Below are 11,197 nucleotides of genomic sequence, written 5' to 3'. Positions count from 1 at the left end.
AAAATACATTTTTTTTTTTAAAGAGAAGGCTCCTCCATGATGCCCTGCATTCCCCCTCCGTGGCTTTAGGGTCCTGTGGCAGGACCCCAGGGCACCCTCATTAGTATGCAGATTTATGCACTGGAATCTGGAAACCCACCGTCCAGGTTCACCTTTGACGTCAGGAGGCATCAAACAGCCAGGGTGACGGCCTGGGATGGGATGTCCCCAGAGAGACCACAACCAGCACTTCCTGGTTCTCCTGTTAAAGGTATTTTCACAGATTTCAGAGAAGAAGAGAAAGATATAGAAACATCTGTGATGAGAGAGGATCATTGACCGGCTGCCTCCTGCACGCCCCCCACTGGGGATGGAGCCCACAGCCCAGGCCTGTGCCCTGACCAGGATGGAACCCTGACCTCCTGGCTCCTAGGTCGACACTCAGCCCCTGAGCCAGCAGCCGGGCTCCTGGGTTTGTGTGGAGGGAGGGAGCGGCCGTCCCAGGGGGAGCGGGACCACCGAGAGGGACTCTCAGACGGCCTGCCCGGCCCCTCCCCCGCCACCTGACCCCCTGCTGGTAGGAAACGAAGCCGCGGGTCCCTGAGCTCTCACTGCACAGGCCTGACCCCACCCCGTGGCCCAGTGCCGACAGCGCTGCGGTGATGTCACCACGCGCCCCCCCCATGCAGACTCACGGAAGGACAGTGGGAAGGAAACGCCAGGAGCTGGGCGGCTGGGTCCTCCCTCCGTGGCCGTGGCCGTGGCCGTGGCCGCTCCGGGCCGTGCAGACCGGCCGTTCGGCAGGAGGAAGTCGTTGATCAGGAAGATTTACGTCCTCGCCGATCGCGGAGGCGATTACGGGAATCCGCCTGATTGATCCGCTCGCACATCCACGTTCCCGTTCCCACTGGGGCTCCGGCTTCAGTTCAACCCCGGGTCACCCCCCGCCCCCAACCAGGAGCGAAAGCAGAGGGGCAGCCAGCCTCCCAGAGAGAGGTCTGCCTCCTCCTCACTCCCCTTTACCCACACCTCCACCCCTGCATGCCCCTCCCGCCCACCCACTGCCCTGGCTGCCGCCCTCCGCCCTCTCCTCCGCAGCGGGGAGGGGGAGGGGGAGGGGGAGGGGGAGGAGGCAGGGGGGAGGGGGAGGGGGAGGGGGAGGAGGCAGCGGGGAGGGGGAGAGGGGGAGCAGGGAGGGGGGAGGGGGAGCAGGGAGGGGGGAGGGGGAGCGGGGCGGGGGGAGAGGGGGAGTGGGGAGGGGGGAGGGGGAGCAGGGAGGGGGAGAGGGAGGGGGAGGAGGAGGAGGCAGCGGGAGGGGGGAGGGGGAGCGGGGAGGGGGAGGAGAAGGAGGCAGCGGGGAGGGGGAGGGGGAGGAGGAGGGGGAGCGGGGAGGGGGGATGGGGAGGGGGGAGGGGGAGGAGGCAGCGGGAGGGGGAGGAGGGGGAGCGGGGAGGGGGGAGGGGGAGCGGGGCGGGGGAGGGGGAGGGGGAGGGGGAGGGGGAGGAGGCAGCGGGGAGGGGGGAGGGGGAGCGGGGAGGGGGGAGGGGGAGCGGGGCGGGGGAGGGGGAGGGGGAGGGGGAGCGGGGAGGGGGGAGGGGGAGCAGGGAGGGGGGAGGGGGAGCGGGGAGGGGGAGGGGGAGGGGGAGGGGGAGAGGGGGAGCGGGGCGGGGAGGGGGAGTGAGCTCCCTCCAGGTGGCATGGCCGATGCCTCTTCCCCTCACTGCGAAGGTTTTGTCTCCAGAATGGTCCCTGGTGCCCTGGTTCTGAGGGCCTGCGGGTTCGGGGGGAGCCGGGTCTGGAAAGAGGGGATCACAAGCTCAAACCACAGATGCTATCGCCAGAGGCTCACGCTTAAAATCAGGAAATGGTTTCCTCCTGCAGACCACACAGGAAATGGTTTAAGGCAGCAATTGACCCACGTGGTAAAGAATGGGAAGGAGCCCGGCCGGATGGCTCAGTGGATAGAGCGTCGGCCTGTGGACTGGAGGGTCCCGGGTTCGATTCCGGCCAAGGGCATGCACCTTGCTTGCAGGCACATCCCCGGTGCGGGGTGTGCAGGAGGCAGCTGGTCCATGTTTCTCTCTTTTCCTCTTTAGGGCGTTTAAAGAGAGGAGCCCTGGGCGGGTGCGTGTGGGAGGCAATCAATCGATGAGTCTCTTCCCCCGCCACACACACACTCACTTTAAAAATTAATGGGAAAGCCGAAACCAGTTTGGCTCAGTGGGTAGAGCGTCGGCCTGTGGACTGGAGGGTCCCGGGTTCGATTCCGATCAAGGGCATGTACCTTGGTTGTGGGCACATCCCCAGTAAGGGCTGTGCAGGAGGCAGCTGGTCGATCTTTCTCTCTCATCGATGTTTCTAGCTCTCTATTCCTCTCCTTTCCTCTCTACAAAAAAATTAATAAAATGTATTTTAAGAAATTAATGGGAAAGACATCCTTGGGTGAGGGTTAACAAACAATAATAATGAATGAATGAATGAATGAATGAATGAGTGGGGAGGAGAAGTCCTCGGGGATCCGCAGAGGCTCTGTCTGAGGTGAGCATGTGTGCCCATATGTGAACACATGTGCTCATAGGTGAACACACGTGCTCATGGGTGAACATGTGTGCTCATATGTGAACACACGTGCTCGTTTCCTGCGCACCTGCTGGCTGGCTGCGGACTGCGGGACGGAGCGGTGACGGGTCCGGCAGCCCGTGGGCCGGAGGGAAGCCGTGGCCGCGGGAAGCGCCGGCTGGAGGACACCGCGGACCCAGCGTGACCTCCGGTTCCGGGTCGGCGCTCGCCCCGAGCACGCGGGCGGCCGGAAAAATTCGTTTTCCGATGGCGGCTCCCGCTGTCTGCCGCCGGCTGCTGGAGCCCGAAGGCAGGCGCCCCCGTCAGCTCTGTGGGCAGAACCCGCCGGGCGGGCGGGAGCCTCCAGAGTTTTCCGCGTTGAGAGCTTTGGCTCAAAAACTAAGCAGGGACCCCGTCGCCAGGTTGAAGGAGCCTGTCCCCAGCCTCCGCTCCCCGGACCAGGTTGGACGGACGGTGGGACGGTCGGACGGACGGGTGGAAGCCAGCATTCCGGTGTCTGCAGGCCGGCCGCTGGAGCAGTAATTACAGGCCCCGTCCGCCACGGGCAGTCACTGGCAGAGCCAGGAATTCAGCCGATTAGGATCTTGACGGATGTCAGAGCAGGCGGGCTGGGGCGGCAGGAAAGGACTGTTCTGCCCCTTTAAGGGCTGGTTCACGCCCAGGGTGGCCCCACCTCCCTCCTCCGGGCTCCGCCCTCACAGCTCGGACCAGGACCAGCCCGGACCCGGGAGGGTGTCTGTCCCTGCCGTGACCACACTGAGGACACCGGATGCTCCACTTTTGTATTTTTACACGTTTTTATTGGTGTCAGAGAAGAAGGGAGAGAGCGACATCAATGATGGACAATCATGGATCGGCTGCCTCCTGTACGCCCCCTACTGGGCATCGAGCCTGCAACCCGGGCACACGCCCTGACCGACCGGGAATGGAACCCTGACCTCCTGGTTCGGGGGTCAATGCTCAGCCCCGGAGCCACACCGGCCGGGCTGTTTTTCTTTCCTTTTAATATCTTTTCTACCCACAGAACAAGGTAAGAAACTCTGCTCTGTGTCAAAATTGCTAATTTAACTGATTTCCTACATCTGAGCTGAGAAAACAGAATTGTTAGCTATCGGCAAAATGAACCAATTCCTGGAAAGGGAGCACTCGTGTGCGGGAGGGAGGAGCCTCCTCTCTTTTCCACAGATTCTCCCGCTGGTCTATGACCCAAACCGACACGGGACCGCACAGCCCGGGGACATATTGCCCTGAGTGACACCTGTGCACACGGAGCCACATACGTGAGCCCCCACACGTATTACACCTGTGCACGCGGGAGCCACATACGCGAGAGTCCCCACACGTATCACATCGGCGCACACGGAGCCACATACATGGGAGTCCCCACACATATTACATCTGCGCACACAGGAGCCACATGCGTGAGCACGCTGGAGCCCCCGTGGGAGGTTCGGGCAGGAAGCCGAAGGGAGCTCGGACGGGAGGCTGTGAGGACGAGGTGAGAGGAGGTGTTCACACAGGGAGTGTCACTCTCCTCATCCTCAGCCTGGCTGGACCAGAGGATGTTTCGCTCAGCTAAATGGAGAACGGCAGCTCCCACGAGAAATAAAAAATAATGATGATGACAATATCAATGAGCAGAAGCAGCAGGCACAGAGACTCGAGAACAGACGTTCTTTGCCAGAGGAGAGGGGAGGGGAGGGAGGGGAGAGGAAGAGAAGAGGAGGAAGGTAAAGGGATTCCTGACCAGTGCAATTATTTTTTATTCAGAAATTATTTTTGAAAAATAATTTTTTAAATGTAGCATAGGTTACAGTAAAAAAAAAAAAAAAAAAAAAAAAGGTTTTTCTTTTTTTTTGCGTTCAAGGAGCTTATTTGAGAAAGAGACTTGGCTTGGGGTGATGAATGCACAGAACAATATGCAGATGATTGTTACGCCCAGACTTCGTGATCCCCAAGGACCACCAGGGAGCCGAGTCTGATGCAATAAACAAAAGAGCCTAAAAAAAGTTAATTTTAAAAAGTAAAACTTGAAAACTGCCGGGCTGGGTGGTTCAGTGGTTGAGCGTCGCCCTAGGAGCCAGGAGGTCACGGTCAGGGCACAGGCCCAGGTTGTGGGCTCCATCCCCAATGTGGGGCGGGCAGGAGGCAGCCAAACCATGATTCCTTCTCATCATGGATGTTTCTCTCTCTCTCCCTCTCCCTTCCTCTCTGACATCAATAAAAAAATATATATTTTTTAAAAGATTGCCGAAACCGGTTTGGCTCAGTGGATAGAGCGTCGGCCTGCGGACTAAGGGTCCCAGGTTCGATTCCGGTCAAGGGCATGTACCTTGGTTGCGGGCACATCCCCAGTAGGGGGCGTGCAAGAGGCATCTGATCGATGACTCTCCCATCGACGTTTCTAACTCTCTATCCCTCTCCCTTCCTCTCTGTAAAAAATCAATAAAATATATTTTTTTAAAAAAAGATTTAATCTTTACAAAGAAGAGTAACCACTGCTGGCAATGATGTGCGTTATGGATGTGATTCGCTAGAACAGTGTTTCCCAACCTTCTCTCATGATGAGAATCACCTGGTGGAGTTGTTAAAACACAGATTCCTGAATCCCAACTAAGAAGTGCTAAACTAGAATTTTTGGGAACATATAGGTAAAATTGTATACTTAACTAGTGCTCTAAGACAGATGTTATATACAGAGCACTAAGTTAGGTATGCAATTTTACCTATATGTTCTCAGAAATTCTAGTTTAGCACTTCTTAGTTGGGATTCAGGAATCTGTGTTTTAACAACTCCACCAGGTGATTCTCATCATGAGAGAAGGTTGGGAAACACTGCGCTAGAAGACAGTATTTTCCAGAAGTTTCCGCAGGAATCAGGGCAGAGGGACCTGGGAGGGGGCGGCACTGAGGGAGCTGTGACTGTCTGCGGAGCCGGAGGCCGGGCCTCGCTGCCCTGAGCTCACACCACAGGCGGGACGGAGGAGGGACGGAGGACACACGTGTGGGGCACCGAGGCCCCGGGTGTGGAGTCCGGGACACCCCTGGGTGCTGAGCACCGAGCCCCCACACCCAGCCCGCTGAGGTGGTGCCTGCAACCTTCCCAGAGCCCTGGCCGGCGGGCACCCCCTCCCGGGCCAGACACCCTGGTCTCCTCTGACCGGGGCAGCCGTGCTGGGCGGGACCGGGCGGGCACTGGGCGTGAACGTGAGGCTCCTGCCCAGGATAATCACCCCCCTCTATGGGCTCCAGATGTGCCCGCCAAGGCCGCGGGGCCGTAATTGTCTGCACGTGCAGTGGCCTGAGCCGTGACTGAGAGAACGGGGCCCCTCGGCCACGGAGGCCCCCCCCCTCCCCCCCCCCCGCCCAGGGCCCGGCCGCCGGGTCCGAGAGCCGCCTCCCCTGGGGCTGTCACCCTCCACGTCTGTTCTCCGGGGGCTCCTGGGCTGGGATGCCCGGGGCCCCGCTCCTCGGCGTCATAGGACGGGGGCAGCTGTTCCTCCTTCGGGGGGAGAGGCGGAAAGAGCCATCAGCTCTGAGACGGCCCGGAGGAGGGCACAGGGTTGGACGACACAGAATCGCTTTCCGGAGAAGCAGGCTGATGGAGGCTCAGGCGGAAACCTGCAGCTGGGCCCGGAGGCTTTGTCCGGACCAGGTGGACGGAAGGAAAAAGCAGCACAACAGGCTGCTGCTCCGGCGGTGGAGCCGCACTGCCATCTGGTGGCCAGGCCGCCCCCTGCACCCTCTGAGTTCGGTGTTCACTGAGAAATGAGAACCCGCCGGCGGCTGTGATGCTGGACATTGTAGACTTCAGCCCAACAGAACCAGCCTCTCAGAGCAGGACTGCGGCCGGCGTGCGGCTCAGGGGCTGAGCGTCGACCTAGGACCCGGAGGTCACGGCGGATTCCCGGTGGGCACAGGCTGCGGTTTGGGGCACCATCGGCCGCGCCTTCCCCCCCCCCCCCCCCCCCCCCGGCCTCCCGGGACATCACATCGCGGACGGCAGGTGCGCGAGACCACTTTATTCACGCCGGGATCGCCGCGATCTGGTGCCGGCACTCCGCGGCGCGCGGGCCGGTGGCTACGGGCCGGGCCGGAAGCCCGCCTTCACGGAGAACCGCATCATGGGCTTGTCCCGGGGCCGCAGGAGGCAGAGGGAGCTGGGGAAGCCGCGGAGCCGCAGGCGGCCCACCCCGCCGTCCGGGCAGATGGTCAGCCGCGCGTGCGTCACCACGTCCTGCAGCTCCGGCGTGAGGCTGTCGAACACCTGGGCCGCGCTGGGCAGGAGCTGGGGAGAGAGGCCCCGGGCTGCGGAGGGGCAGCTGCGGCACCACACGCCCTCGGCCCCACCTGCCCTCGGCCCTGGGACCAGCGGCCTGGCCGGCAGCACCACACGCCCTCGGCCCCGTGATTGCGGGAGGGGGCAGCCGCGGCAGGGGAAGCCGTGTGGGGCCGGGCGGCTGGGGAAGCCGTGGGGCCGGACCGGGAGGCAGGGGAAGCCGTGGGGCCGGACGGGGAGGCAGGGGAAGCCGTGGGGCCGGACCGGGAGGCAGGGGAAGCCGTGGGGCCGGACGGGGAGGCAGGGGAAGCCGTGGGGCCGGACGGGGAGGCAGGGGAAGCCGTGGGGCCGGACGGGGAGGCAGGGGAAGCCGTGGGGCCGGACCGGGAGGCAGGGGAAGCCGTGGGGCCGGACGGGGAGGCAGGGGAAGCCGTGGGGCCGGACGGGGAGGCTGGGGAAGCCGTGGGGCCGGACGGGGAGGCAGGGGAAGCCGTGGGGCCGGACCGGGAGGCAGGGGAAGCCGTGTGGGGCCGGGCGGGGCGGCCCAGCCCGCGCTCACCTGCGTGGCCGGGAGCAGTGCCTTCCAGCGGTGGCCGGGCGGCTCCCACTGCTGCCGCACCATGTCCTCCTCCTCCTGGGCCGTCAGGATGCAGCCGTCCAGGCGGCAGCTGGCGGGGCAGCTGCCTGTCGGGCAGAGGGCGTTCTCAGGCGGCACCGTCGGCCGAGCAGTCAGGCCGGCTCCGTCAGGCCGCGCTGGGCGGCTCGGTCCCCGGGGGCGGGGCAGGGGGCAGCCGATGGATGTTTCTCTCTCTCCCTCTCCCTTCCTCTCTCTCTAAAGTCAATTTGAAGAACACATTGAAACACAAAACAGACAGAAGCGGACTCAGAGAGAAAGACCAGAGGGAGGAAGGGGGAGGGAAGGGGACATAGCCAACAACACTGGGTAAGTTTCCACGGACACGAGGGGGCGCTCACGCGGCAGCTATTAAATGTCAGACCGATCGGCCGCCCGGAGCTCAGCCCAGAGGAGATGCCCGCCGGCTGCCCTTCAACAAACACATTTTCTTAAGAAGCTTCAGTCCAGAGGCACCAGCACACCACCCGCCTCCCACAGGCCAGGCCTTCCTGACGGGACCGGCTCCCCCCACCCCCTCCGCACGGAGGGCACTGCTCTACCCTGCACGGCCTCCATCCCGGCCTCCACCCAGGGCCTCCATCCCGGCCTCCATCCTGGGGCCTCCATCCCGGCCTCCATCCTGGGGCCTCCACCCAGGGCCTCCATCCCGGCCTCCATCCTGGGCCTCCATCCTGGGGCCTCCACCCGGGGCCTCCACCCAGGGCCTCCATCCCGGCCTCCATCCTGGGGCCTCCACCCAGGGCCTCCATCCTGGCCTCCATCCTGGCCTCCATCCTGGGCCTCCATCCTGGCCTCCATCCTGGCCTCCATCCTGGGCCTCCATCCTGGGCCTCCATTCTGGCCTCCATCCTGAGGCCTCCATCCCGGCCTCCACCCAGGGCCTCCATCCCGGCCTCCATCTCAGCCTCCATCCTGGGCCTCCATCCTGGGCCTCCATTCTGGCCTCCATCCCGGCCTCCATCCCGGCCTCCATCTCAGCCTCCATCCTGGGCCTCCATCCTGGGCCTCCATCCTGGGGCCAAACCACGGAGCACCTCACAGCCCTGTCCAGTAAAAAGCTCGCAGCATGGAAGAGTCTCCTGTGAGTTTTGGGGTCATTCTGTCAATCCTGACATTTCATAAACGGGGAACTCGAACACAAAGCATTAAAGCACCGCACTCGAAGTTACACAGCAGGCGGAAGCCAGGCTGCGCCCTGAGCCCCCCTCACCACCTGATCCCATGGCTTTTAAATACACACACACACACACACACACACACACAGCAGAGGCCGGTGCGGGGGCCCTCAGCCTGGCCCGCACCCTGCAGCAGTCTGGAGCCCCGGGGATGTCCGGCTGACCGCGTAGGCCCACCAGGAGCGGCCTGGGCTGCAGCCGGACATCCTTAGTGAGGAGGCGGGAGAGGTCACCAACCAAGAGCCCGGCTTCTGGCTCAGCACCTGCCCCCTGGTGGTCAGTGCGTGTCATAGCGACCAGTCGCTCCACGGTTGGGTCAATTTGCATATTACCCTTTTATTACGTAGGATATTTTATTTCAGAGAGGAAGGGAGAGGGAAAGGGACAGAAACACCAATGCTGAGAGAGAATCACTGACCGGCTGCCTCCTGCACGCCCCACACTAGGGATTGAGCCCATCAAACTCGGGACCCGCCAGTCATAGGCTGGTGCGCTACCCATTGAGCAACACTGGCTCGGGCCCGGGTCAGGCCAGGGCCGTGACGTTACCTTTGAAGTGCGTCGTGTCGATCTCCACGTGCGTCACCACGCCCGGGTGCGAGAGGCGGAACATGGCCCACTCGCAGCCGAGCACCAGGAGGGCGCCCGTCTCGTCGCACTGGAACGCAGGGGACACACGTGAGCCCGCGGTGCCGCGCAGAGCCCGCCCGAGGCCGGCGGGAGCCGCGTCCCTCCCTCCCCTCCTCGCTGTGAACACGGCTCAGGGTTCAGGCCGGGGGCGTGAGCTGCCCGTGTCTCTGCCTCCTGCCGTGTCCAAAGGCCGCCATGGCACGCGTTACCCAGAGCGGGAATGTCTGCAAATTCCCAGCATGCTCTTCTTCCCCCACCCCTTCTTTTTGTTACTCCTCCCCTGAGGATATTTTCCCCACTGACTTTTAGAGGGAGAGTAAGGGAGGGGAGAGAGAGAGAAACATCCATGTGAGACCCATCCATGTTGCCTCCCGCCTGTGCCCCCACCAATGTGCCCGACCGATGTGACCTCGACCGGAATCGAACCCGAGACCTCGGTGTGGACGGAGGCTGCGAGCGCCCGGCCTCACCTGCAGCACGGGCGGCCGGTCGGGCCTCCTCGCCGTCACCCAGCCGTCCGCCGCCGACCGGGGCTGCCCGACGCCTACGGGGAGAGGGTGCTGAGGGCGCCGTGGTCTGTCTTCCCGCGAGGACGCCCCCCAGGGTCCCAGCCCGGCGTCACCCCCTCAGCTCCTGGTCCCACCGCGCGGCCAGCGGCCACAGAGTGAAGTGGACGCTCCTTTCAGACCAGAACCAGCACCGTGACCGCCCATCGTGAGGACCCGCCCACTGACGGGCCATTAGCCTCATCCGCCGGGGGCCCTCGGGCCGCACCAGCTCACCGGGGGCTCAGACCGCACCGGGGGCTCACACCGCACCGGGGGCTCACACCGCACCGGGGGCTCAGACCACACTGGCCCCTCGGGCCGCACCGGGGGCTCGGGCCGCACCGGGGGCTCACACCGCACCGGGGGCTCGGGCCGCACCGGGGGCTCAGACCGCACCGGGGGCTCACACCGCACCGGGGGCTCAGACCGCACCGGGGGCTCAGACCGCACCGGGGGCTCAGACCGCACCGGGGGCTCACGCCGCACTGGGGGCTCGGGCCGCACCGGGGGCTCAGACCGCACCGGGGGCTCAGACCGCACCGGGGGCTCAGACCGCACCGGGGGCTCGGACCGCACCGGGGGCTCGGGCCGCACCGGGGGCTCACGCCGCACCGGGGGCTCGGACCGCACCGGGGGCTCACACCGCACCGGGGGCTCACACCGCACCGGGGGCTCGGGCCGCACCGGGGGCTCGGGCCGCACCGGGGGCTCAGACCGCACCGGGGGCTCACACCGCACCGGGGGCTCGGGCCGCACCGGGGGCTCACGCCGCACCGGGGGCTCGGGCCGCACCGGGGTGCGCCGGGCCCGGACGCCCAGGCCACGCCGCCGGAGCCCGCTCACCGATCATCCGGTTGGGGTGCCCGAAGAGGGCGTTGCTGAACCCCACGCAGGCGCCGCCGCTGGCCATGGCCGCCAGGTCTACGGGCTCCTTGGGGTCGGCGGACGCCCAGTCCTTGTGCCCGACGCCGTACACCCGGAGGCGCGCGACCCCGCCGTCTGCGGAGGAGAGAGCTGTGGGGCTCGGAAACCTCCAGAGCCCTCACCCACCCACCCACCTGCCCACGCCAGGCCCCGCCCCGCCCGCCCCGGCCCCCAGGCCTCGGCTCTGCCGTCTCCGCCCCCAACACCCCCAGACACTCCAGGGCCTCAGGCGAACGCCCAGAATCCCTCAGACAGGGCGGGTGCCCGGGGGGAGGCCCGGGGGGAGGAGCTGGGGGTGATGGGGCGCGGGGTCTGAGAGGAGGGAGCTGTGCCACACTGACCGGTGCGGGGACACATGCACATGTTCGCACACGGGCCGCACGGCGGCTGCTGGGCGGCTGCTGGGTGTGCGATGCGGTAACGCTGTGATGAAGCACAGCTACTG

The 11,197-nt window shown here is 64.6% G+C and overlaps 1 protein-coding gene across 1 annotated transcript in view; it reads right to left on the bottom strand.

Moving 5' to 3' along the window:
• Positions 1-6,576: 6,576 nt before the first annotated feature.
• ALLC (allantoicase) overlaps positions 6,577-11,197 on the bottom strand; it is a 13,356-nt gene continuing 8,735 nt past the window's right edge. Inside the window, 5 exon segments of the mRNA XM_084900122.1 lie at positions 6,577-6,847; positions 7,398-7,522; positions 9,200-9,308; positions 9,751-9,824; positions 10,672-10,827. Of these exon segments, the coding sequence (XP_084756248.1) occupies positions 6,641-6,847; positions 7,398-7,522; positions 9,200-9,308; positions 9,751-9,824; positions 10,672-10,827 (671 nt within the window). The 3' untranslated portion in view covers positions 6,577-6,640.

Source organism: Pipistrellus hanaki (genome assembly GCF_964339955.1).
Source record: "Pipistrellus hanaki genome assembly, chromosome: 12".
In the NCBI taxonomy this organism is placed as follows: Eukaryota; Metazoa; Chordata; class Mammalia; order Chiroptera; family Vespertilionidae; genus Pipistrellus; species Pipistrellus hanaki.
This window is presented reverse-complemented; position numbering and strand designations above follow the sequence as displayed.